Source organism: Bos javanicus, chromosome 26, assembly GCF_032452875.1.
Source record: "Bos javanicus breed banteng chromosome 26, ARS-OSU_banteng_1.0, whole genome shotgun sequence".
In the NCBI taxonomy this organism is placed as follows: domain Eukaryota; kingdom Metazoa; phylum Chordata; class Mammalia; order Artiodactyla; family Bovidae; genus Bos; species Bos javanicus.
Window position 1 is genome coordinate 5,403,958 of NC_083893.1, and position 26,159 is coordinate 5,430,116.

General features: G+C 37.8%; 1 protein-coding gene across 1 annotated transcript in view; it reads left to right on the top strand.

Annotated features, from left to right (window-relative positions):
* PCDH15 (protocadherin related 15) overlaps window positions 1–26,159 on the top strand; it is a 1,038,229-nt gene that overhangs the window by 802,368 nt on the left and 209,702 nt on the right. Inside the window, exon 21 of the mRNA XM_061402659.1 lies at window positions 9,700–9,816. Coding sequence (XP_061258643.1) covers window positions 9,700–9,816 — 117 coding nt within the window. The remainder of the gene's footprint in view (window positions 1–9,699; window positions 9,817–26,159) is intronic.

Sequence of the window (26,159 nt, forward strand, 5' to 3'; positions counted from 1 at the left end):
ATCCCAGGGACAGGGGAGCCTGGCAGGCTTCTGTCTATGGGGTCGCACAGAGTTGGACACGACTGAAGTGACTTAGCAGCAGCAGCAGCTTATCACATTCTTCCCTGGCTGCCAAGGCAAATGAGACCAGGGTTGCTATTGCCATGAGTCTCCCAATGTGGGTAACAAATGCTGATAAGCCTTGTCTATACTAGTTACTGCTAAGCAATGTCACCATTTTCCAATTCCATCGTGACTATCAGCTGCTATCTCTATCGTGATGAGTTGGCTGGTACATACTGGGGGCAGGGATGCTCTTGATATGTGAAATCCTCAGTACATATTAATACTCTGAAAATTTAAATTCACCAAAGTCATATAGTACTCTAAACACTAATAATCTGTGCCTTCAATATATTGATGTCTTCACGGTCTTTCATGATCTATTTTATAGAGCAGAAAGTGCTGCACTCAATATGCCAGCAAATTTGGAAAACTCAGCAGTGGCCACAGGACTGGAAAAGGTCAGTTTTCATTCCAATCCCAAAGAAAGGCAATGCCAAAGAATGCTCAAACTATTGCACAATTGCACTCATCTCACACGCTAGTAAAGGAATGCTTAAAATTCTCCAAGCCAGGCTTCAGCAATACGTGAACCGTGAACTTCCTGATGTTCAAACTGGTTTTAGAAAAGGCAGAGGAACCAGAGATCAAATTGCCAACATCCGCTGGATCATGGAAAAAGCAAGAGAGTTCCAGAAAAACATCTATTTCTGCTTTATTGACTATGCCAAAGCCTTTGACTATGTGGATCACAATAAACTGTGGAAAATTCTGAAAGAGATGGGAATACCAGACCACCTGATGTGTCTCTTGAGAAATTTGTATGCAGGTCAGGAAGCAATAGTTAGAACTGGACATGGAGCAACAGACTGGTTCCAAATAGGAAAAAGAGTTCGTCAAGGCTGTATGTTGTCACCCTGTTTATTTAACTTCTATGCAGAATACATCATGAGAAACGCTGGACTGGAAGAAACACAAGCTGGAATCAAGATTGCCGGGAGAAATATCAATAACCTCAGATATACAGATGACACCAGCCTTATGGCAGAAAGTGAAGAGGAACTCAAAAGCCTCTTGATGAAAGTGAAAGAGGAGACTGAAAAAGTTGGCTTGAAGCTCAACATTCAGAAAACAAAGATCATGGCATCCGGTCCCACCACTTCATCGGAAATAGATGGGGAAACAGTGGAAACAGTGTCAGACTTTATTTTTCTGGGCTCCAAAATCACTACAGATGGTGACTGCAGCCATGAAATTAAAAGATGCTTACTCCTTGGAAGGAAAGTTATGACCAACCTAGATAGCATATTGAAAAGCAGAGACATTACTTTGCCAACAAAGGTCCATCTAGTCAAGGCTATGGTTTTTCCTCTGGTCATGTATGGATGTGAGAGTTGGACTGTGAAGAAGGCTGAGCACCGAAGATTTGATGCTTTTGAAGTGTGGTGTTGGAGAAGACTCTTGAGAGTCCCTTGGACTGCAAGGAGATCCAACCAGTCCATTCTGAAGGAGATCAGCCCTGGGATTTCTTTGGAGGGAATGATGCTAAAGCTGAACCTCCAGTACTTTGGCCACCTCATGCGAAGAGTTGACTCACTGGAAAAGACCCTGATGCTTGGAGGGATTGGGGGCAAGAGGAGAAGGGGACGACAGAGGATGAGATGGCTGGATGGCATCGCTGACTCGATGGACGTGAGTCTCAGTGAACTCTGGGAGTTGGTGATAGACAGGGAGGCCTGGCGTGCTGCGATTCATGGTGTCGCAAAGAGTCAGACACGACTGAGTGACTGATCTGATCTGATCTGAGTCCCTCAAGATGGTGTCTTAAGGAGTGTCTGGGTGTCTCATACAAAGATTAACATGGACAAATTAGTTTGGGAAACACCAGTATGTATAAAAATAAATATTTCTGTACTGTAGGCCTTTGTATAGGAGCCTTGAATATTAATATACTACTGTATGTTGTGAATATCAAGAAAATAAAATGTAATTTTCCACAATCTATCATGGCATTTCTTTTAATTTGTAAAGTTTCTGATAGAACTAATTTTCTAAAGAGTACAATTTAGGAAAAACTTTATTAGGTTTTAGTGAAAACTACTATTTGTGGGGTTAAATACTGAAAAAAGTTTTTGTTTAAAGTATACAATGTTGATATATGGCCAAACCAATACAATATTGTAAAGTTAAAAAATAAAAAAAGAAAAGAAAAAAAAAACTGCTACAACTCTCTCTTTTACAAAAAAAAAAAAAAGAAGTCTTTATAAATAAATTTTTAAAATTATCTTCAGGGAGATAGATTTGAATTATGCTATGTTTAGAAGCTTGCCAGATTGCCAAGATAAAAGTATAATAACTAGTTAGAAGAGTTCTTAAAACTGTAACATATTTTTGGAAAGAGATGTTTAAAATTTTATGTGTGGAATTTTAATGAAAATCCTATCAAGTCATTTTATATATACTTTTCTGATGACTTTGCCACTTCCCCTTTTTCTCACCTCCAAGTCTCAGAATGATGCCTTTAGAATCTGATGTGAGAAGAAAAATGTGAAGAAGTGTTAGTCACTCAGTCATGTCTGACTCTTTGTGCTTCTCTATCCATGGGATTCCCCAGGCAAGAATACTGGAGTGGGTTGCCATCCCCTCCTCCAGGGGATCTTCCCAACCCAGGGGATCAAACCTGGGTCTCTTGCATTGAAGGCAAATTCTTTACCATCTGAACCACCAGGGAAGCTCAGGATCTGGCATACTAGAATTAAACATTAGGTCTATCTTTTATTAGCTGGATAATTATGAACAACTTAATTTCTCTAAGCTTCAGCTCCTTATTATAAATTAGAAATAATAATAATAGCTAACATATCTTTTAGACAAACTAATTGAAATGATAAATTTAACACAGTTAGCATAATGTCTGATATACAGTGGAAAAAAAAAAAAACATACACACACACATACATATATATAATTATGATACAGTTTTTAGAAAGTCTGAGATAGGGTGATATGATTAGAATCTTCTCATAGATTCAAGCTCAGAATAGACACATATTCTCCCAATTGGTTTGCCTTGGAAATGAACTGAGATCATTCTGTCATTTTTGAGATTGTACCCAAGTACCGCATTTTGGAGTTTTTTGTTGACCATGAGGGCTACTCCACTTCTTCTAAGGAATCCTTGCTCATAGTAGTAGACATAATGGTCATCTGAATCAAATTCACCCATTCCCGTCCATTTTAGTTCACTGATTCCTAAAATGTCAATGTTCACTCTTACTGTCTCCTGTTTGACCACATCCAGTTTACCTTGATTCATGGACCTAACATTCCAGGTTTCAATGCAGTATTGTTCTTTACAGCATCGGACTTTACTTTCACCACCAAACACATCCACAACTGGGGGTCGTTTCTGCTTTGGCTCAGCCTCTTCATGCCTTCTGAAGCTACTTCTTCAGTCCTCCCCAGTGGCATATTGGACACCTACTGACCTAGGAAGTTCATCTTTTAGTGTTATATCCTTTTGCCTTTTCATACTCTTCATGAGGTTCTCAAGGCAAGAATACTGAATATACATGCTTATACTTTGGCCACTATATGCAGAGACCCTGGATGGAAAAGACCCTGATGCTGGGAAAGATTGAGGGCAGGAGGAGAAGGGGACAACAGAGGATGAGATGGTTGGATGGCATTGACTCAGTGGATATGAGTTTGAACTAACTCTGGGAGATAGTGAAACACAGGGAAGCCTGGCATGCTGTAGTTCATGGGGTCGCAAAGAGTCAGACACAACTTAGTGACTGAACAACTCCCAACTGACCACAGTATCATGACTTGGAAAAAATTCAAGAAACTTATCAATTGCCTCCCCCTACATTATCATTCCAGTTCAGAGAAATTAGATGGGAGTGGAATTTTATATTAAATTAGTGGCTTATCAACACTGCACAGTGTTAGTCTCTTCTAATTTAACCATTAATCTTGAAAAACTGTTTTACCAGCCAACATGCATAAGTAATGAGGCCGTTGCTCAGATAACAGGGATACATCCTATGTGAAACTTAAACTCCTTCATATGTTTTCCCATCACATCCTTATACTTCCTCCTTCATAGCATTCATCACACTTGATAATATTTATTTATTTGCTTTCCATACTAAATTGTAAGCTCAGTACCAGCAGGCACTTTATCTTTCTTGCTGGTAACCATATCTCCAGCATCTAATGTACTACCTAATACAGGGGAAAGTGAAAATGAAGTCTCTCAGTCGTGTCCGACTCTTTGCAGTCCCGTGGACTGTAGCCTACCAGGCTCCTCCATCCATAGAATTTTCCAGGCAAGAGTACTGGAGAGGGTTGCTATACAGGGGAGCTCCATCAATATTTGTGATACTGAGAACTATAGTGTACACTTTGCTTCTTGTGGCAAGTGTACCACTGATTACCTTATATTGGGAATAATACTATCACCCAAGATTCTAGAAAAGCTTCAAACTTGAAAAGAAAAGCAAAACAATTTTAGGCAGCTAACAAAGAAACTTCCAGTACAGGTTTTTATCCCCACCCTCCCAACCTTGCCAAAAATTGTTGAGATAAGTTTGTGATTTGTGTTTAAGAGAACTCCATGCAAAATAGAAAAGGAAAGATGTGTTTGATTGGAGATGGGGCCTTTTTGACCTTATGTGACAGAATCAAAGGAGAAGGGAGAGGAGTCAGAAAAACAAACAAACAAACAAAGAAACCAAAGGGGCAGAAAATGCAGAAGGCATATAATGTAAGAAACAGCAACAGGAACAACAGAGTGTGTCTGGTACTGGGAAACAGAACTAGTAACAGACAAAGGAAAAAAATCAACTGTGTCCTCTAAGGAAGAGGAGGCATCAGGTTCATAAGCCTTAAAGGATTTCAGAGGCAAGGTAGCCGACGGTTCTAGTGCTAACGCTAGACAGTAAGGGAGGAGTAACAGAAGCCATTCCACCCGCTAGCACACACCACCTCACCACCTGATCTCCTTACAGAGTGTGCATAAGAGTTTGAGATGAGGACTGGCATTCTCTGTATTATCATCATTTAACAAAGATGATGGAAGTATCACTGGTTAGTACTCTTCTATCAAGGCAAAGCCTCTTATCTAGAATAATTTTTAACCCATGATTCCAGACATCAAAAATTGTATCATCTCTCTTGTCTTTAAAAAGAGAACCTGCCATTAATTTGTAAGTCACCAGCAATTTTCTATGTTCCTGTTATACTCATTAGAAAAGGTTGCTTAAAATCTACTCTGTGGTCTGCCAAAGCAGAAATGGCTTCTGTGATTATTTTAACTTGAATTTAGAAAATAAATAAACATATTTTCTTCCTCTTAGATAGCTGTACATTCAGGTGCAGTTTCAGTTGCTTGATACATGGGAGCTAATTATGCTAACTCATACGACTATTTTTTTTTTTCTAAGAAGATCAAGGCTTCATTCCAGCTGAGAACCATGGTAACATTCAGAATAGTCTTTAAAAACATGAAAATAATTTTTTTGTTCAGAACAACAAAAATTATAATCACAGACAGCAAACTGTTATAGGTCTTGATAAAATTGCTAACGAGGACAGAAAAGGAAATTTTCTTTTTGTCAATCATGCCCTCTAGTGGAAGACTGACAACAGAAAAGAGCTTGCTTTTGAAGAGCGGAGCTTATCCTTAATTTGCTGCATAGTAGAGCATTTGTCGGACACGACTGAGAGACTTCACTTTCACTTTTCACTTTCATGCATTGGAGAAGGAAATGGCAACCCACTCCAGTGTTCTTGTCTGGAGAATCCCAGGGACGGGAGAGCCTGGTGGGCTGCAGTCTATGGGGTCACACAGAGTCAGACACAACTGAAGAGACAGCAGCAGCAGCAGCAGCAGATCATTTGTACAGAGGCAGATTTATATACATTTTTCTTCAAGCATCCCTGAAGCATAAATATAATAAACTATTGATTATGCTATTTGGCATTGTGCATTTCAATAAATTCTCTCATCTGAAATAATGCACTGTGCAAGAATTGTGTGTACTGGCTACCCAGTCTAGCCATGGTGAAGGATTGTAACCTCAAAATATGTACAGTGTGCCAGAAAAAAGATATACAGATACAGTGACAGCATTGATTTTATTCTCCATTCTGTCAATGGCAAGCAGGCTAAGTGAGGGATACCAATTCACAAACTTAGGTTTCTGTATAATTAGTTTATGAAGCCAGATTATAAAAATGTCCACTGTGTGTTCAGTTAGGAGGGGAGTGACCTGGTGACTATTTTTCAAGACAACAACAAAGAAAAAGATGTTACTGTACTCAGCACTGTTAGCAGCTGTATTGACATAATTAAGAAAAACCATATTTTTTCCCCTGTAATAGTCAATCCAAAACATGCCTGTAACATTAAGATTTTTAATATCCCCTTGGAGAATAGAGAAGAAAATTCATAGGAATGTACTGACTTTATGTGATTTGGGAAAGTCATGTACAGAAAAATCACAAAGTTGGATTCGTTTTCTAACCTTCAGAAACTATGATTTAGGGGGCACAAGAGGAGTTCCATCCCTTTGGTTACAGGATTCACTCATTAAAATAGTTAGCACTCTTGAAAAGAGCAGGAGGATATGTGCCTGCAAAAATTTTATATATTTACCCCATCCCCGGAACCTGAAGAGCAATACCTTCCGCTGTCCTTATTATAGAGAACATGTGCTTCCTAGGTTTATTTACTTGTTTAGATTCTAAAGCTCATCATATATAAAGGAAGTCTTCATTGTAGAGGTTGTGAATATTGCATGTCAAAACGGAAATGACGTACTTTTTGAAAATTTCTCAGTTTTGCTTACAGTTCAACAACTCCAACTTTTATGAGAGTCTGCAGGGTTTTTCAGATATACAGCTCAGATGTTAGCTCTACTGTGAAAAGCAAGCTCAATCTGATTGCAGTTGTTTATGATCGAATTGTCCTGACCTCTTTGCAAAAAAAGGGTGTTCATAATCAGCTAATTTGTATATTTCCAATTTACATGGTGCAAAAAAAATTTTGTGTCAGAACAAATGCCAAAGACTGTGTAGCATAATCAAGTGAGAAAAGGTTGGCCTGGGGAATAAAATAACTAACAAATTTAGTTTTGAGCTCAATCATGTTTGAGTCAGAGTATCCAAAACAATGCAGGGTATAATATTTTTTTAAGTAAATCTGAGAAAGATAAATCCTCCAGGTTAATAATCATTATTTTTAAGAAAAAAGGATTTGCAATTCTCCATAAAACCTTAAATTTTTGAGAAAAAAAAAAATCACCTGTCTCTCAAGAGACCAGATTAATTTGTGGCTTTGCCAAACCAGTAGATAAGTTTAGCAGATGTCACTATGCTATCTTCAGAATCAGTAACTTTACCTGCCAAATGGTAGTTAAGTGACAAATCCAAGAACATATTTTTTTTTTTTGAGTCACTTCAGTATCTCCAGTGCCTAGCATTGGGTCATAAAAATGGAAGGAACATCATAAATATCATCTAATGAATAAACATGAATAACTCATATCACTGAATTGTGAAAACTAAAAAGATACATATAAATCACTTTGAAAAAATATTTAAATAAATTAACATGATTTCTGACTAAGAACATCTAATCCTATGTGCTGGGAGCAGGAGCTCCGCCTTTTTTTTTTTTTTCGGTGCACAGGGACACCCTGAGTGCGGTCCTAGCCGTCCGGAAAACTCAACACAGGCGGAACAATAGGGCTGATGACCCCAATTGTTCCGAGGTGGGGGGGGGGGGGAGATGGGCAATAGGGCTGATGACCCTAATTGCTCTGAGGGACTTACCTTCGAAAAGCCTGTTCAGGCGCCACTTGCCGGGGTCCAGCCCCGTTGGATCCAGGGGTTTCAAAGGGGAGACGGCGTCAGCGAGGATCAGGAAACAATTGCTTAATTAAACGTTAATTAAGGATATAAAGAGTGGTTAAATAAGGATAGCTCAGTGAGGAAATTCAGTGGAGAAAAGCATCTGAAATAAGGATAGCTCAGTGAGGAAATTCAGTGGATAAAAGAGGCTGAAATAAGGATAGTTCAGTGAGGAAATTCAGTGGAGAAAAGAGGCTGAATAATTCAGCCAGAAGGTGAGAAAAAGAACGACATGGGGAGACCAAGTTTCGGTGAACAAGGCCCGCAGTTTATTTTCCAAAGTAGTTTTTATACCTTAAGTTATGCATAGAGGATAATGGGGGAAAGGGTAGAGTCATGCAGTAAGCCAGGCTTTCTTCCTGCAAACTTATCATATGCAAAAGTTTAGGTGATTTGCATCATCTTCTGGCCCAGAGGGCTGTTAACATTTTAAGAAACTTATTTTTCTCTAAAGGTGATTATTCTAAAGTCAGGCGCCACCCTCCAAAAGCATTAGATAAAGTTGCATTCCTATAGGGCAAAGGTCTGGTGGGCTATAACAAGAAAAAGAATTAACTCAAGGGTCCAAGGTTACAAACATTAAAGCTACTACTTACACCAATCATATTAATCAATATACTGCCAGGGACACAGCAGGTAAGGGACATGGAGACTTAGCAGCAAACATTGGCCCAACAAGTGAAAAACCCTTCACCAATACAATTTCTAATCAATCTTTTAACTGCTCAAAGGAATCTGTATTTAGACTGTTTAGAACATCTCATGCTTCTCACAGTTGGGAGGCTCTGAGCAATCACATGTGGCCGGAAAAATCTATTCAAGCAGGCTAGAGGACTTCCAAAGGAGTTTGTAGGTTGAAACACTATCACACCCAGGAACTTTATTAACTGGAGCTGTAAGTTAACTCTTTTTCAGAGAGAGGTAGTGGGGGAAAGCCCCCTGTAAAGTCAGTGGTGTATGTGAGAGCACAAAGCAGAAAGTAGGCAGACTCTGGTTTTGGGGGTAGATGCTTGAGAATTTCCAGGGGGACTCCTGAGGCTCGATCCCACTTTTGCGTATGCCGAGCCTCCTTCCTCATGACCTTTGCCAGGGGCGGAGCTCCTGCTCCCAGCACCTATGTGTCATTACTGCAGTGTGCTAGAGGGAAAACATCTTTTAATCATTTTATGTTTGTAAAAATGTAAAATGGCATCAAAGGATATCTCACAATTTGCATTTGAAATGCTCTAATCATCCTATTATGCTAAATATTAAAGAATTTGCAATTGCAATGGAAACATTAAAGAGCTTTCTTTAAAAGCAACAACAAAACAATATATATACACATACATATTTTATATATATATATATATATGCCATCTTCTACACCTGTCTCATAGAAGGGTATTTTTTATGAAATGTGTTCCTACTCTTCAAAGTTCAAAACTACATCATACCATTAGAAGCATCTTTAGAGAAAATTTCAACCATCATTACAATATCTGAAAGCTTTTTCTGGAGGCACATGGTTTGTGAGACAGGCTGTTTACTTGCGTGGAGGGGGCTCCGATAGAATGGGGTAGGCATCATACTCCTTAATATTGTATAGGGACTCTAGTAGTTTCCTCTGGGGTGCCATTCGGAAGTGAGGGTAATGGAATTGAGAGGATGGAAGGCTGACAGTGGCAAATGGATTGTGTGATAGGAAGAGGCAACCTGGTTTAAACAGAGCACTGAACTCTTCATTGTGTCTTACAGGATATGAACGATTACCCTCCAGTATTTAGTAAACGAATCTACAAAGGAATGGTGGCTCCAGATGCTGTCAAGGGTACACCTATAACGACTGTTTACGCCGAAGATGCAGACCCCCCTGTAAGTTGAAGACATTGATTAATACTCAGAACTTAAGGGAGAAAATTTTAACACTTATAAATGACCCAGTTCCCAAGACAGCACAATGAGTCTGTGTGTTCCACTCTATCTACTCTCTCACATTTGATGCACTCTTGCCTGTTGCACACACAGGTACAGACCATATTTCAAGTGATTATTATTGAACTTAGATAATTAAGGATATGGTTTTTGTTTTACTGTGATTCAATATTTAGTATTTCTCAGTTTGTCTAATACTAATGATAAATATGTAATATATAAAGAATTATCTACATTTGCAATAAGTATAACTCAGTTTCTTTATTTGGAACATCATAGGTTTAGTTTAGCCTAGATAAGTTTTATCCTTAAGTGTTTTCCATATTATTTACATTTCATTAATGTAACATATATATGTTATATATATATAATATATACAATATTAAGGAGTGTGATCCTACCCCAACATATATATACATATGTTATATATAACATATGTAATAGCATATAACAATATTACATTGTGCTAATTTTGGTAAGCTAAAATTGTCTTGCTTTTAGAACATATTTGATAGATTCTCTTAGATGTCCTAAATTGCCTTTCAAGATAGAGGGTTTCTAATTAAATTATAGCAGAAGTAAGGTAAATTTCCCTTAATATCATTTCTTAATGTATTGAAGATAGCATATCCATTCCAGTACTCTTGCCTGGAAAATTCCATGGACTGAGAAGCTTGGTAGGCTACAGTCCATGGGGTCACATAAAACTAATAGTACTTGTATAAAAACGCTTTCTAGAAATAACTTGAGAGTATTTTACGTATTATTTATTCTCATAATAGTTGGATAATGAAGATTTGAATTTTTTATCTTGGGTGAACTTGTATTATAAGTCAGTAGCTGATAAATTCTAGAAAAATGTTAAAACTATTAAATAAAACCATTTTACAAAAGTAAGAAAATAGAAAAAGACCTCAATTTTATAAGTGACTTAAAATTTCTGTTTTGTATGGCTAATATAAGCACTATTTATGTAATGCTATTTATTTAATAAAATATGAATGGCAGTCATAACATTTTTCAGCTTCAGTTATGACAAGCCATATAGTCTTTTGTAACTGTGAGGTCTTAAGAAATAATAATGTTAACATGAAAGCAATGACCTTTCACTCAGAAGTTCCTTTTCTCAAATGTATTAAAATGTCCTTGAAATTGATTTATTGAATCTTGGGAAATATGATAGGCAAAACTTCAGAGCCTTGAACACACCAATAGAGATGGTGAATGTGAAATTGTGGTTTGCCTGTTTAAGTAAACTCTCAGAGGTACAAAATATTTTACAATTAGGAATACAGTTCAATTCAATTCAAGATATGTGTTTTGAGCACCAGCTCCATAGTGACCACTGTGCTAACCAGGTTTTGCTGTCCAGAAACTGACAGTCTCACAGGGAGAACAGAACTGCACATAGAAACTATAAAGCGCTATGTAAATGTAGGGGAGGAAGTATTTTCTTTTCTTCCCCTCCAAGATTTCTGGCTGATCTAATAATTAAATTGGCATATGACAGATTAGCAAGAGGAAAACAAATTTAAATTTGTACATACAGGAGCTCATAAAAATATAATGCTTGAAAAAGTGACTAGAGCAGACAGCTTTTATTTTTTACACCAAGTACTAATACATCTATGGAGAACTGACAAGATGACCGGCCTGGGCTTGGTGTAGTCATTTAGTAAAGAAGTAATGAGATTTGCTTACATGACCTTGTCATCCTTGAATTCCCTGTATCTGGCGGTAAGGTTTTCTCATCCTCTTGGTATAGAGAGGATACCTTTCACATGGGAGATTTATGTCCTTCTTTCAGGGAGACAAAAGAGTAGAAGTGTCCTTCTTACACTGACTGTCTCTTAAGTAACTTTAATTCAAAATAATCAACATGCCCAAGTGACATATTTTGGGCAAAGTGCCCTGAACCCTCTCATAAGCAAATGCAGCATCTTAAAATACTCATATTTCTAAGAAATTTTCATTAGCACAGAATTTAAGATAGTGTTGTTTCCTGACATTAATGATGAGATTCTAAAAGTAGGCCTGCTGCTCACCTATGTGGGACAGTCTTATCGTGGGTGGCAAAATCCCTGCTTCACTTCTGTCACTTGTGACCTTGCAGTGACTTTCAGTCACTGTGCTGATGTGAAAGAAGCTGTCTTATTCTGTTGTCTGTTTTCTAAATAAGTCATATTACTTATATAAAGTATTTACATAGAAGTTCTTTTCACTTCCTAAAACCTGTTTATGGAAATGTACCAGACTCAACTGCCATATTAAAGAAGCTCTTAGGCTTGTATTCCCAATAATATTTTTTTTAACTTTTAATATCTAATGCTGTCTTTTCAGTAGATGAAAGATGGATGCCAGTCGTCCAACTGGAATACTGAGCATGTGTCTTTCAGTTAGCAAATATATTATTTTATGAGATTGAGTTTTGATCCTTGAAACACTTTCAGCTATTGGCATAACTAGTATTCAGCACTGAATTTTCCATCATTGCTACAAATGGTGTCCCTTAAATTAGCATAGGTACAATTTGGCTGTACCTACAACAATCTGAAATAAAAGCTAATGCCATGAAATTTTTTAGAAAATATCAATATAAATTATACACCTTTCAAAATGCTATGATTGATTTTCACTTTTATTATTTTATATCAGTGCCATAAATACAGAATAAGTATTTTTTAGATGGACTTGCCAAGCATTTTTATTCTGTTAGTGTTATAAATATTTATTCACTAAAAGAAGATAGTTTCAGTTTCATATCTGTCTGGGCTCTTAAGTCAGTTTCACTCCTTAGGGCTGTGAGTAGCTATAGGTAACACTATGTTTATTTAATGATCTCTCTTCCAAATAAGAAGGTAAGGTCCTTGAGGGCAAGAATCAAAACTTAATCCAATTTTTTTTTTTCCCATAGTTAACCATGTTTGGTACTTAGTAGAAACATTTGTTGAATAAATAATCAGTTATTTCTATGCTCTTCAGAATTGACAAAATGTGCCAGATCTTCAGAAATTTAGTTATTTGTGAACTTGGACAAATTTCTTCTTGTCTCCAGGCCCAAGTATGGCCATTTGAGGTCTGTGAGAATTAAGTGAAGAAAGGCAAATACAATGCTTAGTGCTGCTTCTGCCCTCTCATATAAGTAGGTATTGTTACAATTCTGCAATGATAATTTGCCTCTCTAGAGGTTGGCAAGGCATCATGTTTCTTGTGAATGAAATGAGAATCACCCATTTTAAACTAGAAAATAGCAACTGTAAAATCTTTTGAAGTATCAGATGGAGAAATGGGTAAGATCTTAAAGCCAGAGAGAGCATTGCTGTTGAATATAAATTAAGAATTATAAAATGCATATTGTGCAAGCCTACAGTGATCTAGAGAGGAAAAAAAGTTTTCTAGGATTTTTTTTCCCTTGAATTAAAATTGTTAGGACTTTTATTTTCTGTCTTGCTTTTGTGACAGCATTGACATTATGTCGTTCACCAGAGACGTGTATGGTGAATGACTGATCATTTTGGATATTAAAAATTGCTAACCTTTTCTTTCTGCTCACCAGAGACTTCTCATTCTGAACTGTCACAAGACAAAATTCCAAGTGTAGTTTCCATTTACATATTTTTATCCTTTCCGAAGCTGTGGGCCAAACCACATGATACAAGAGTTCTCTTTGTGGTCAGGGTAAATGTCTCACAGTACAGTGTCCTTCATCATCAACTGGAAACAGAAAAATGTGAATAAATACATTTTGTTCATTTCCAAGAAGTGCTAATCTTCTCATTGTTGTGTCAATTCTTTCCTTTTAATACATCTGAGGAATTTATAACATTCTTGTTTAAAGTAAATCAGTATTTGGATCATGTTTAATAGTAACAATTTTGACAAACTTTCTTATTTGCATATAGTCATGTGAAAAATATTTATATATTGAAGACTTCTTTTTTAGGTTTTGATATCAATTTATAAAGTTAATATGCTTCATGAAAAGCAATCTTGTAGTTTTCAATAGCAACCGGCTTTAATCAGTGAATGTTCTCACTTCACTTTTCTTTTTTCAGAAGGTATTTTTATAAAGGGATAATAATTGCATCTGTGAGGCAAATTTTTCCTTTCTGCTGAGATTTTGAGGGCTATATTATCCATTCAGAGTTCAGACAAGTTACCTGAGAAATTATTTTTAAAGTGATTTCACGGGTGGCTTTAACATCCTTTTCAATCATTTGAGGACACTTTTGTTGATCTCTAGAGAGTAAAAAAGATGGTCAGGTCAGTTTTTCTTTTCTATGATGTGTGACTTAGAATGTCATCATGTCACCAAATAATGCCAGGTAATTATGGTGATCTTCTCCAAATGCTTAACCCTCCACATAATCATTCTGTTGCAATCTATTAGCAGAGAGCAAACAGTAAAATGAAAACAGCAACTGTCTTTATCCATGATTTGCTGCTTGCTGGCTTTGTGTGCAATAGTTAAAACTATTCAAGGCTAGGAGTGTTATAAGATTGTATTTTTATCACCAGATGATATGGCTATTCTGTATCATTTTCCATTTATATCTCTACAGATCTGTTTGTCATCACTCACCACATACTGGTTTGTGTTGTTTTGCTCTATTGATTTAGGTTATTGCTAGCAATGTAGTGGAAACTCTGGTTTTAAAGAACAGTGCTTACTAACCACATTTGCTGACCCTGGAGCATGTTAGGGGAATGTACACAGCTCAGTGGGATTTTTTCCTTCACAGCAAAGCTGTAAGGGAAATAATCAAGAACTATTTTCACAATGCATGTCAGCTTGTGAAAATTGAGAGGAGGTAGCCTAGCCTGAGTCCCTTTGGTCTCACATACTTAATTGGAAAAAAAAAACTCATACAATGAAACAGTTGGGACTTGATCTTTAGAATGACAATGGGTTATAATTAGATTTTAAGCTGTAAATGAATACAAAGGCAAAGGTTTATGAGACAGTTTATACATGATTAAAGTCTTGCTGTTGTTCTTCAGTCACTGTTTTGTCTGATGCTTTGTGACCCCAAAGACTGCAGCACGCAAGGCTTCCCTGTCCTTCACTGTCTCTTGGCGCTTACTCAAACTCCTGTCCATTGAGTCAATGTCATCCCACCACCTCGTCCTCTGTTGCCCCCTTCTCCTCCTGCCCTCAGTATTTTCCAGCATCAGAGTCTTTTTCAATGAGTCAGCTCTTTGCATCAGGTGACCAAACTATCAGAGCTTCAGCATCAGTCCTTCCAATGCATATTCAGGGTTGATTTCCTTTAGGATTGATTGATTTGATCTCTTTGCAATCCAAGGGACTCTCAAGAGTCTTCTCCAGCACCACAGTTCAAAAGCATCAATTCTTCAGCACTCAGTCTTCTTTATGGTCCAACTCTCACATCAGTACAAGACTACAGGAAAAACCATAGCTTTGACTACATGCTGCTGCTGCTAAGTCACTTCAGTCGTGTCTGACTCTATGAGATCCCATAGACGGCAGCCCACCAGGCTTCCCCGTCCCTGGGATTCTCCAGGCAAGAACACTGGAGTGGGTTGCCATTTCCTTCTCCAATGCATGAAAGTGAAAAGTCAAAGTGAAGTCGCTCAGTTGTATCCGACTCTAGCGACCCCATGGACTGCAGCCTACCAGGCTCCTCCATCCATGGGATTTTCCAGGCAAGAGTACTGGAGTGGGGTGTCATCGCCTTCTCCGTTTGACTACATAGACTACATAGCAAGATGATGTCTCTGTTTTTTAATACTGTCTAGGTTTAACACTGTCATATCTTTTCTTCCAAGGAGCAAGCATCTTTTAGTTTTGTGGCTGTAGTCACCATCCACGGTGATTTTGGAGCCCAAGAAAATAAAATCTGCCACTGTTTCCATTTTTTTCCCCCATCTATTTATCATGAAGTGATGGGATGGGTTGCCATGATCTTATTTTTTTAATGTTGTGTTTTAATCCAGCATTTTCATTTTCCTCTTTCACCCTCATCAAAAGGCTCTTTAGTTCCTCTTTGATTTCTCAATAGAGTGGTATCATCTGCATATCCATTAATGTCTAGAAAAGACTTATCTAAGTGTGTTAAGGCTCTGTCATTTTCTTCTGCCTTGTGCCTTTTAGTTTCAAGAACAATTATATTCTTAACTTTACTTGAGGTCAATATTAGATTTAACTGCTTTGATTGCAACTGGGATGACCCAGAGGGATGGTATGGGGAGGGAGGAGGGAGGAGGGTTCAGGATGGGGAACACATGTATACCTGTGGTGGAATCATTTTGATATTTGGCAAAACTAATACAATTTGTAAAGTTTAAAGATAAAATAAAATAAAAAAAAAAGAAACTGCCACGCATACCAGGGCAAATAGGACATTTTTCTTTTGTTATAAGTAGTAATATCTATAAAATTACAGGTTTTTTAGCCTGTACAGAAGTGTCATCTTTTTTTTTTTTTTTTGGTGAGAATAAACTTCAGGGGGTTAGGATCCCAATACACTGCAACAAAGGAGGTTCCCAAGGAAATTGAGAGAACTATATCAAGCTCTCCGGAGAAGGCAATAGCACCCCACTCCAGTACTTTTGCCTGGAAAAATCCCATGGATGGAGGAGCCTGGTAGGCTGCAGTCCATGGGGTCACTGAGAGTCGGACTCGACTGAGCAACTTCACTTTCACTTTTCACTTTCATGCATTGGAGAAGGAAATGGCAACCCACTCCAGTGTTCTTGCCTGGAGAATCCCAGGGACTGGGGAGCCTGGTGGGCTTCCATCTATGGGGTCGCACAGAGTTGGACACGACTGAAGCGACTTAGCAGCAGCATATCAAGCTCTCATGATCTCCTGGAGTAGGAAATGGCAACCCATTCCAGTATTCTTGCTTGAAAAATTCCATGGACAGAGAAGTCTGGCAGGCTACAGTCTATGGGTTCACAGAGTTGGAAATGACTAAGTGCCTGTGCACATGTGCACACGTGCACACACACACAACAAGTTCTCTGGGGCTCACATAGGTCTCCCTTATAACTTAAATAATGTGTTTACTTTGAGGTACTTGCCAGAGGAAATGAGGAGTGATGCTCTGAAAGAGTATCTTGACTTCTTATAATCTGGATTCTTGACTTTAATACCCTTAAAGCCATTCTGCTTTTAATTTCCCTTCATTACCTACTTTACAATTTCTCCGTATCCTTTAATATGTAAGCAGTAGACGTGCAGTCAAACATGCACCTGGCACAACATAGATACTTCATAGTACTGTCGAATCATCTGATCAATGAGAAAACATTTATGGTGTACTTAACAAATAAGAATATGACAAGAGCCATTATAGAGTTGCAGGAAGGGGGACCCCTTCCAGGGCCCAAAACTGGGCTCTTGTCTAACACTCAGAAATGAATTGTCTGAGGAGACACATGTGCTGACAGAGCAAGAGATTTGCTGGGGAAGGGCACCCGAGATGGAGAGCCGTAGGGTAAGGGATCCCAGGAGAACAGCTCTGCCATGTGGCTCGCAGTCCCTGGTTTTACGGTGATGGGGTTAGTTTCCGGGTTGTCTTTAACCAATCATCCTGACTCTGAGTCCTTCCAGGAGATGCATACCTTGTTCACCCTAGATGGATGCCAGTGAGGATTCTGGGAGGTGGTAGGACATGTGGTGTCTCCTTTTGACCTTTCCTGAACTCTTCCAGTTGGTGGTGGCTTATTAGTTCCATGTTCCTTACCAGGACCGCCTGTCATAAAACAGCTCATACAAATGATCTGTTACTATGGTGTCTGGCCAGGATGGGCGGTTTCAGTCAGTGTGCTTCCCCTAACAACAGAATGTAAAATAAATGCCAGAAACAGGAAGGTGAATGTGACCTGGTATGGTCTGAGCCTGCTCTGAACTGGAACTCAACTTTTTAAAAATGTAGGAGATTCATTTAAGTGATGGTAGTAGGCAGAGGAAATGGATCCAAAAATTAAGGTTAAAAATATTTTTCATGTATTCATGAATTTGTGTATCATGATTTGAACTATATCTGATTCAATAAATATTGGTTATTTAAAGTAACATGTTAGGCCCATCTTAGAGACTCATTTGTAGTTGGGAAATATAACAGATTTGATTTCACAAAACTCTTTGTGTTATGTAGAAAATGGAAGCTTACTAAGAAGACTTACAGGGTAATGAGAAAGCAAAGCTACATATTAAAACAATTTATTCCCTGTGTTATGTAGTATTCATTAGATAAGATAATAAATGAAAACAAGGAGATAAATTAGCAACTATTGCTTTCATTTCATTATTAAAAAAACAAGGTGGACAATGGAAATTGAGAAACTAGAAATACTTAAAAGTCATTGAAATGAAAGAATTAATAGTGATTGGGCAGGAGGTTGATGATCACAGACAGAATAAAAGCACAATGAAAAGTGAATCAAGAGTTTTTAGCTGGAGTGATAAAGATATTCATTATATTAGTCAATATAAATGAGGCAGATAGAAAATAAAGCTATTTAAGGTGAAAAATAATGCGATAAACTAGGACAGATTAAAGTGATTTGAAATAATTTCAAGATATCTAAATCCAGTCATCTACAGATAGACATTGTCTGATTTCCTTTCCTGAGCAAGGAAGCTGAGAGGACTAAGTCAGGACATGGCTAGTGAAGGAGTCCTCCCCACCAGTAGTGGTGCAGTGGGTACTATTACTCACCCAAGAACCACAGTGCCAGGGCCAGCAGGAGGCTCAGCACTTTTCCAGAATTATAGGTTCATCAAGCTAAAGAAAGCACAGCACCTAGTGCTAAGAAGAGGCTGGAGGTAGAAGGCAGGATAGGGCCAAGAATTCTTTGCACAGGTGAACAATACCATGAAGAGTCCTGAGGCAGATATCAGGTTGCTACAGCTGCTTTGATCTGATGCCAGAATGGAACAGATAGAAAACAAGTAAGTACGAGCTCAGGGAAAAAATTACTGAAGAGGAGACACCTAAATAGAAGCGGAAGCTGTGAAAGTAAATAACATGTTTCAAGAGACAAAGCTTAATCCCATGAAAGAGAAACTTGGAAATAAATTCTCAGATTTTATTCCTACCCTTTTGAGGATGGGTTAGGAGCTGAAGTGTGGAAAGAGTCAGAGGGGGGAAAAAAAACAAAAACAAAAAAATTAAGAGGGTAAAAGAGAAATCTGCAGTGATGTGGTACCAATGAAAAGAAGAAATGTTCAATGCAGAAAAGAAATGAAATGGTAAAGACGTTTTTTTTGTTTGTTTGTTTTTTTGTTTGTTTTTGTTTTTCAGACAAGGCAAAGAAAATGCAGTCAAGCTAAGTGAAAGACAATAGTTCTTCTGATTAGAAACTCATGAGTAACCTTGATGGTAAATTGGCCTCTCTCCTACAACTTGCTCACATTTTAATTTTAATGATTCTGAGTTACTTTGGAATGTGACATTTATATAGAGATCAATTTTTTCCATTTGTTTCTGAGACTATCAAAAGTTTATTTTTATAGTTTATTCTTTATATTTTTATAGTTTTTATACAGTGGAAGTGAGAAATAGATTTAGGGGCCTAGATATGATGGATAGAGTGCCTGATTAACTATGGAATGAGGTTTGTGACATTGTACAGGAGACAGGGATCAAGACCACCCCCATGGAAAAGAAATGCAAAAAAGCAAAATGGCTGTCTGGGGAGGCCTTACAAATAGCTGTGAAAAGAAGAGAAGTGAAAAGCAAAGGAGAAAAGGAAAGATATAAACATCTGAATGCAGAGTTCCAATGAATAGCAAGAAGAGATAATAAAGCCTTCTTCAGTGATCAATGCAAAGAAATAGAGGAAAACAACAGAGATCTCTTCAAGAAAATCAGAGATACCAAAGGAATATTTCATACAAAGTTGGGCTCGATAAAGGACACAAATGGTATGGACCTAACAGAAGCAGAAGATATTAGAGGAGATGGCAAGAATACACAGAAGAACTGTACAAAAAAGATCTTCACAACCCAGATAATCACGATGGTGTGATCACTGACTTAGAGCCAGACATCCTGGAATGTGAAGTCAAGTGGGCCGTGGAAAGCATCACTATGAACAAAGCTAGTGGAGGTGATAGAATTCCAGTTGAGCTATTCCAAATCCTGAAAGATGATGCTGTGAAAGTGCTGCACTCAATATGCCAGCAAATTTGGAAAACTCAGCAGTGGCCACAGGACTGGAAAAGGTCCATTTTCATTCCAATCCCAAAGAAAGGCAATGCCAAAGAATGCTCAAACTACCACACAATTGCACTCATCTCACACGCTAGTAAAGTAATGCTCAAAATTCTCCAAGCCAGGCTTCAGCAATACGTGAACCGTGAAATTCCTGATGTTCAAGCTGGTTTTAGAAAAGGCAGAGGAACCAGAGATCAAATTGCCAACATCCGCTGGATCATAGAAAAAGCAAGAGAGTTCCAGAAAAACATCTATTTCTGCTTTATTGACTATGCCAAAGCCTTTGATTGTGTGGATCACAATAAACTGTGGAAAATTCTGAAAGAGATGGGAATACCAGAACACCTGATCTGCCTCTTGAGAAATTTGTATGCAGGTCAGGAAGCAACAGTTAGAACTGGACATGGAACAACAGACTGGTTCCAAATAAGAAAAGGAATACATCAAGGCTGTATACTGTCACCCCATTTATTTAACTTCTATGCAGAGTACATCATGAGAAATGCTGGGCTGGAAGAAACACAAGCTGGAATCAAGATTGCCAGGAGAAATATCAATAACCTCAGATATACAGATGACACCACCCTTATGGCAGAAAGTGAAGAGGAACTAAAAAGCCTCTTGATGAAAGTGAAAGTGGAGAGTGAAAAAGTTGGCTTAAAGGTAAACATTCAGAAAACGAAGATCATGGCATCCGGTCCCATCACTTCATCGGAAATAGATGGGGAAACAGTGGAAACAGTGTCAGACTTTATTTTTCTGGGCTCCAAAATCACTGCAGATGGTGACTGCAGCCATGAAATTAAAAGACACTTACTCCTTGGAAGGAAAGTTATGACCAACCTAGATAGCATATTCAAAAGCAGAGACAATACTTTGCAAACAAATGTTCGTCTAGTCAAGGCTATGGTTTTTCCTGTGGTCATGTATGGATATGAGAGTTGGACTGTGAAGAAGGCTGAGTGCCGAAGAATTGATGCTTTTGAAGTGTGGTGTTGGAGAAGACTCTTGAGAGTCCCTTGGACTGCAAGGAGATCCAACCAGTCCATTCTGAAGAGATCAGCCCTGGGATTTCTTTGGAAGGAATGATGCTAAAGCTGTAACTCCAGTACTTTGGCCACCTCATGCGAAGAGTTGACTTATTGGAAAAGCCTCTGATGCTGGGAGGGATTGGGGGCATGAGGAGAAGGGGACGACAGAGGATGAGGTGGTTGGATGGCATCACTGACTCGATGGACGTGAGTCTCAGTGAACTCCGGGAGATGGTGATGGACAGGGAGGCCTGGCATGCTGTGATTCATGGGGTTGCAAAGAGTCGGACATGACTGAGCGACTGATCTGATCTGATCTGATAGTTTTTATAGTTTATTTTTATATTTTTCTTTGAATTATTTATGTGCACTCTCCATAGCAATAATCTATGGAGTTTATGATATAGTTATTGGACATACTTATAAATATTTATACATATTTATGTATTTAAGCTTATATATGATGTATGCCAAATTTTTATATTCTGACTTACCCATTTTTAAGTTCATTTTGTTGCATCTCTTGGTTTACTCATATATATCTTTAGCTTTTTAGAAAGATATGTTATGTGAGTTTTTCTAGATATAAAATTATTTTGCTTATACAAAGAAGATACAACTTAACAAATTATTAGAATTTTGGGCTCCAAATTAAAAGACACTAGCTCCTTAGATTAAAAACTATGATAAACCTAGGCAGCATATTAAAAACCAGAGTCATTACTTTGCCAACAAAGTTCTGTATAGTCAAAGTTATGCTTTTTTGTGTAGTCATGTATGGATGTGAGTGAGGGAGTGAGTGAAAGGTGCTCAGCCATGTCCGACTCTTTGTGACCCCATGAATGTGAGAGTTGGACCATAAAGAAGGCTTTGCACCAAAAAATCAATGCTTTACAACTGTAGTGTTGGAGAATACTCTTGAGAGTCCCTTGAACTGAAAGGAGATCAAACCTGTCAAACCTAAAGGAGATCAAACCTGTCAAACCTAAAGGAAATCAACCCTGAATACTCATTGGAAGGACTGATGCTGAAGCCGAAGCTCCAATACTTTGGCCACCTGATGCAAAGAACTGACTCATTGGAAAAGACCCTGATGCTGGGAAAGATTGAAAGCAGAGGAGAAGGGGATGACAGAGGACAAGAGGGTTGGATTGTATCACCAACTCAATGGACATGAGTTTAAGCAAGCTCTGGGAATTGTTGAAAGGCAGGGAAGCCTGGCATGCTGCCGTCCATGGAGTCACAAAGAGTTGGACACAACTGAGCGACTGAACAGCAACAAAAACCATACATAGTCTTTTCTAATATTTTCTGGTTTCTAACATTTTAGCAGTGTGTGGCTATATTAAATTTTTAAATATTTTTAAGGTTTTTTGTTTGTTTCTGTTTATGAGACTCCATTCTAGAGCTTAAATGTTTTCATTAGTATATATTTAGATATTCCTTGTGCTATATTGATTGTTTCTGATATATATATGATAGCTGTTTTCAATCTGAAAACTTATGTACATAGTCCAAGAAAGATTTACATGGCTTCAATATTAAGGATTCTGGAGGAAGTACCCTCTGGCTGGTTTCAACTTCTAAAGCTACTGACTATTCTTGTGGCCCTGGACAATTTGCTTAGTCACTCTGTCCCCTAGTTTTTACGTTTATAAAATGAGAAAAAAAATAATGTTACTGTGACTTTATACACTTTTAACAGCAACTCTTTACTTCTCCCTTCCCCCAAGCAACCATAATTCTGTTCTTTGCTTTTCCCAGCTTAACTATTTTGAATATCTCATCTAGGTGGAATCATGGAGTACTGGTCATTCTCTGACTGGCTTACTTATCTTAGAGGAATATTGTAAGGGTTCATCCATGTTGTCACAAATTGCAGAACTTTATTCTTTGTTAAGGCTGCCTCATGTTCCATTGCATGTGTGTGCCACTTTTTCTTTATCCACTCATCCACTGATGGGCAGTTAGGTTATTTCCTTTTCTTGGCTATTGAGAATAATGCTGCAATGAACATGATAGTGGAAATATCTTTTCAAGATTCTGATTTCAATTGTTTTTAGATTTGTACATAGAAGTGGGGATTATCCTGTGAACGTCTAGCATGACAGGATTTTATGAACCTATAACAAGATTGGAATGTAAGAGCCTAATACTCAAAGAAAATAGAAAAAGAAAATAATGCTGATGCTGATACTATTAGTCATGTCCAACTCTTTGCAATCCCATGAACTGTAGCCTGCCAGACTCCTCTGTTCATGGGATTTTTGAGGCAAGAATATTGAAGAATACTGGAATGAGTTGCCCTTCCCTCCTCTAACAGATGATCCTTACAACCCAGGAATCAAACCTTCATCTCCTGTGTCTCCTGCTCTGCAAGTGATACAGTTAAAAAAAAAAAAAAATAGAAGACAAAAATGCACACAGTAGCATCAATTAGGTTTTCCTATCAAAATGTGCATGGTTAACAATACTAACATATCACAAGTTCAGCATTAAAAATTAGGATTTTATTCATGGGTTTTGATACACTTAGGGATTGGCTGGCTGGCCTTGACTTTGGACCGATGATTGGGTTGGATTCCTATCAATTCGACATACCTTCCTCTTCAGGGATCCATGACTGAGTATGTCTGCTCTTCACACAGTGAGGGCCAGGACCACAAGAGAGCTTACCCAAGCTCCTGGTCACACGTAAAGCTTCTTGTTACATGTCACAGTAGCTCACAGTCCTCCGACCAAAGCAAGTCACATGGCCAAGCCTAAAGTCAATGGAGCAGAAAATAGTGCATATTACTGAGCAATGATACCGCAGCAGTCTAGTTAAGACACTTACACTGGTTGATTTTGACAGAAAAAGGAGGTAGAATCTAAGTGTGAATATGCAATGAGATAAAGAAATGAGATGTAAATATTACTAGCAGATCCGTTGATAAAAATGTTCTATAAACTATGCATTATGTTAAACTTAAACCTTAACCCTGTAGTCCAAACAAAAGACATATTCTTCAATATGTGTGTGTATGCAGTATTATTTAAAGCTGTCACATTAGGTATTAAGGATTAAAATTATAATGTTTTCTAGCCTTAGAATTTCAAATTTAAAGAGACAGCAATTAATCAAAAATCAATCAAGTAATTAGAAATGACAAACAGAAAAGTTCTAAGAAATAAATCTTTCAGTTCAGTTCAGTTCAGTCACTCAGTCATGCCTGGCTCTTTGCGACCCCATGAATCACAGCAGGCCAGGCTTCCCTGTCCATCACCAACTCCCGGAGTTCACCCAGACTCACGTCCATCGAGTCGGTGATGCCATCCAGCCATCTCATCCTCTGTCGTCCCCTTTTCCTCCTGCCCCCAATGCCTCCCAGCATCAGAGTCCTTACCAATGAGTCAACTCTTTGCATGAGGTGGCCAAAGTACTGGAGTTTCAGCTTTAGCATCATTCCTTCCAAAGAACACCCAGGCTGATCTCCTTTAGAATGGACTGGTAGGGTAGTGTAAAACCTAAATCATCAAGGAAAGTTCTGAAAGAAATGGTTCAGACTTGAGGTCTGAAAGATAATGAAGTGTTTCCAAGGCAAAGAAGCATGGAAGAAAATTTATGTCCTAAAGCAGAAAAACAAAAAATAGGTTTCAAAAACTAAAAGAGAGTAATTTTGTCAGGAGGCTGGAGGTAAATCTGAGTCAGATCCTATGGTGTCTGAAAGCATGAAAACAGTTCCAAGATTTCTTATATCATGATTATAAAAATGAGACGGTTTCAAAGTAGAGGAAACAGGACTACAAATTACTAACTCTATCTTGAGTTTAACCCTGTTTTTATGTTCCTTTGGTTAAGTGAGTTGATCTTTTTTTATTATTATTATTTTTAAATCCCAGATTGAACTTTTACTTTTTTTAACTTATCACCAAGTATACTTTATTTTCTTTTTTTTAATTTAATTCTAATTTTTAAGTTTACAATATTGTATTGGTTTTGCCATATATCAAAATGAATCCACCACAGGTATACATGTGCTCCCCATCCTGAACCCGCCTCCCTCCTCCCTCCCCATACCATCCCTCTGCGTCATCCCAGTGTACCAGTCCCAAGCATCCAGTATCATGCATCGAACCTGGACTGGTGACTCATTTCATATATGATATTATACATATTTCAATGCCATTCTCCCAAATCATCCCACCCTCTCCCTCTCCCACAGAGTCCTCCAGAAAGCAGGAATAGAAGAAACTGTGAGTTGATTTTTATAAGGAAGGTTGAATGTGTGCCCACTATTATCTTTAAAAAATTATAAAGACTTACCTATATAAAGAAATTTTACAAAGATTTTTTAAAATTATTATTTGCTATTTGATGTCTTTAGGGATTTAATTCTGTTTACTTTGAAAAACATGTTTCCTAAAAGAGTGGTAAATAATCTGGTAGCAAACATTTCTTGGGATCTTTAATGGCTCTGTTAAATACCATATCTGCGAGAACTGAATTATGCATAGACATTTACATTAAATCAGTGACATCTGGCATAAGGAATTTGCCTAAAAGATTGTTGACTCACTATGTTGTCATAACACAGCAATCACTCCAGGTGTTAAAAATCAGGGAAGGGGAGAGGGAAAAAGAAAAGCACGTGATCTTTTCAGTGATTACATGGAGAGTTTGACCTGTAGTTTTTGTTAGTCTCTTTTAAAAATACCTTAGCAGGCAGTTAAGAGTCACTTAACAACAACAACAACAAAAAGCCTAACTTTTTATGGCTGCAAAAACAATATAAATAATTTTAGAGTAATCCCTCAGGGTAAATCATAACTGGGAGATTTTGTGAATTGCACTCTTAACAAAATAAATCAGATTAGTTGCTTTCAAAGACACTGGCAAAAAGAATTTTGGAAATCACATCAGGGAGGAAAATCTTTATGTACTTGAAAACAAATTACTTAATATTTGTGTGTAATGATAATAATAGGTTTAGTATTCCCTGACATAATGCAATTGCCATTATTATGAGAAAATTATGTGGATCTGAGTAAGTAGTTGCTTGATAATTATGTATTTAAGAAA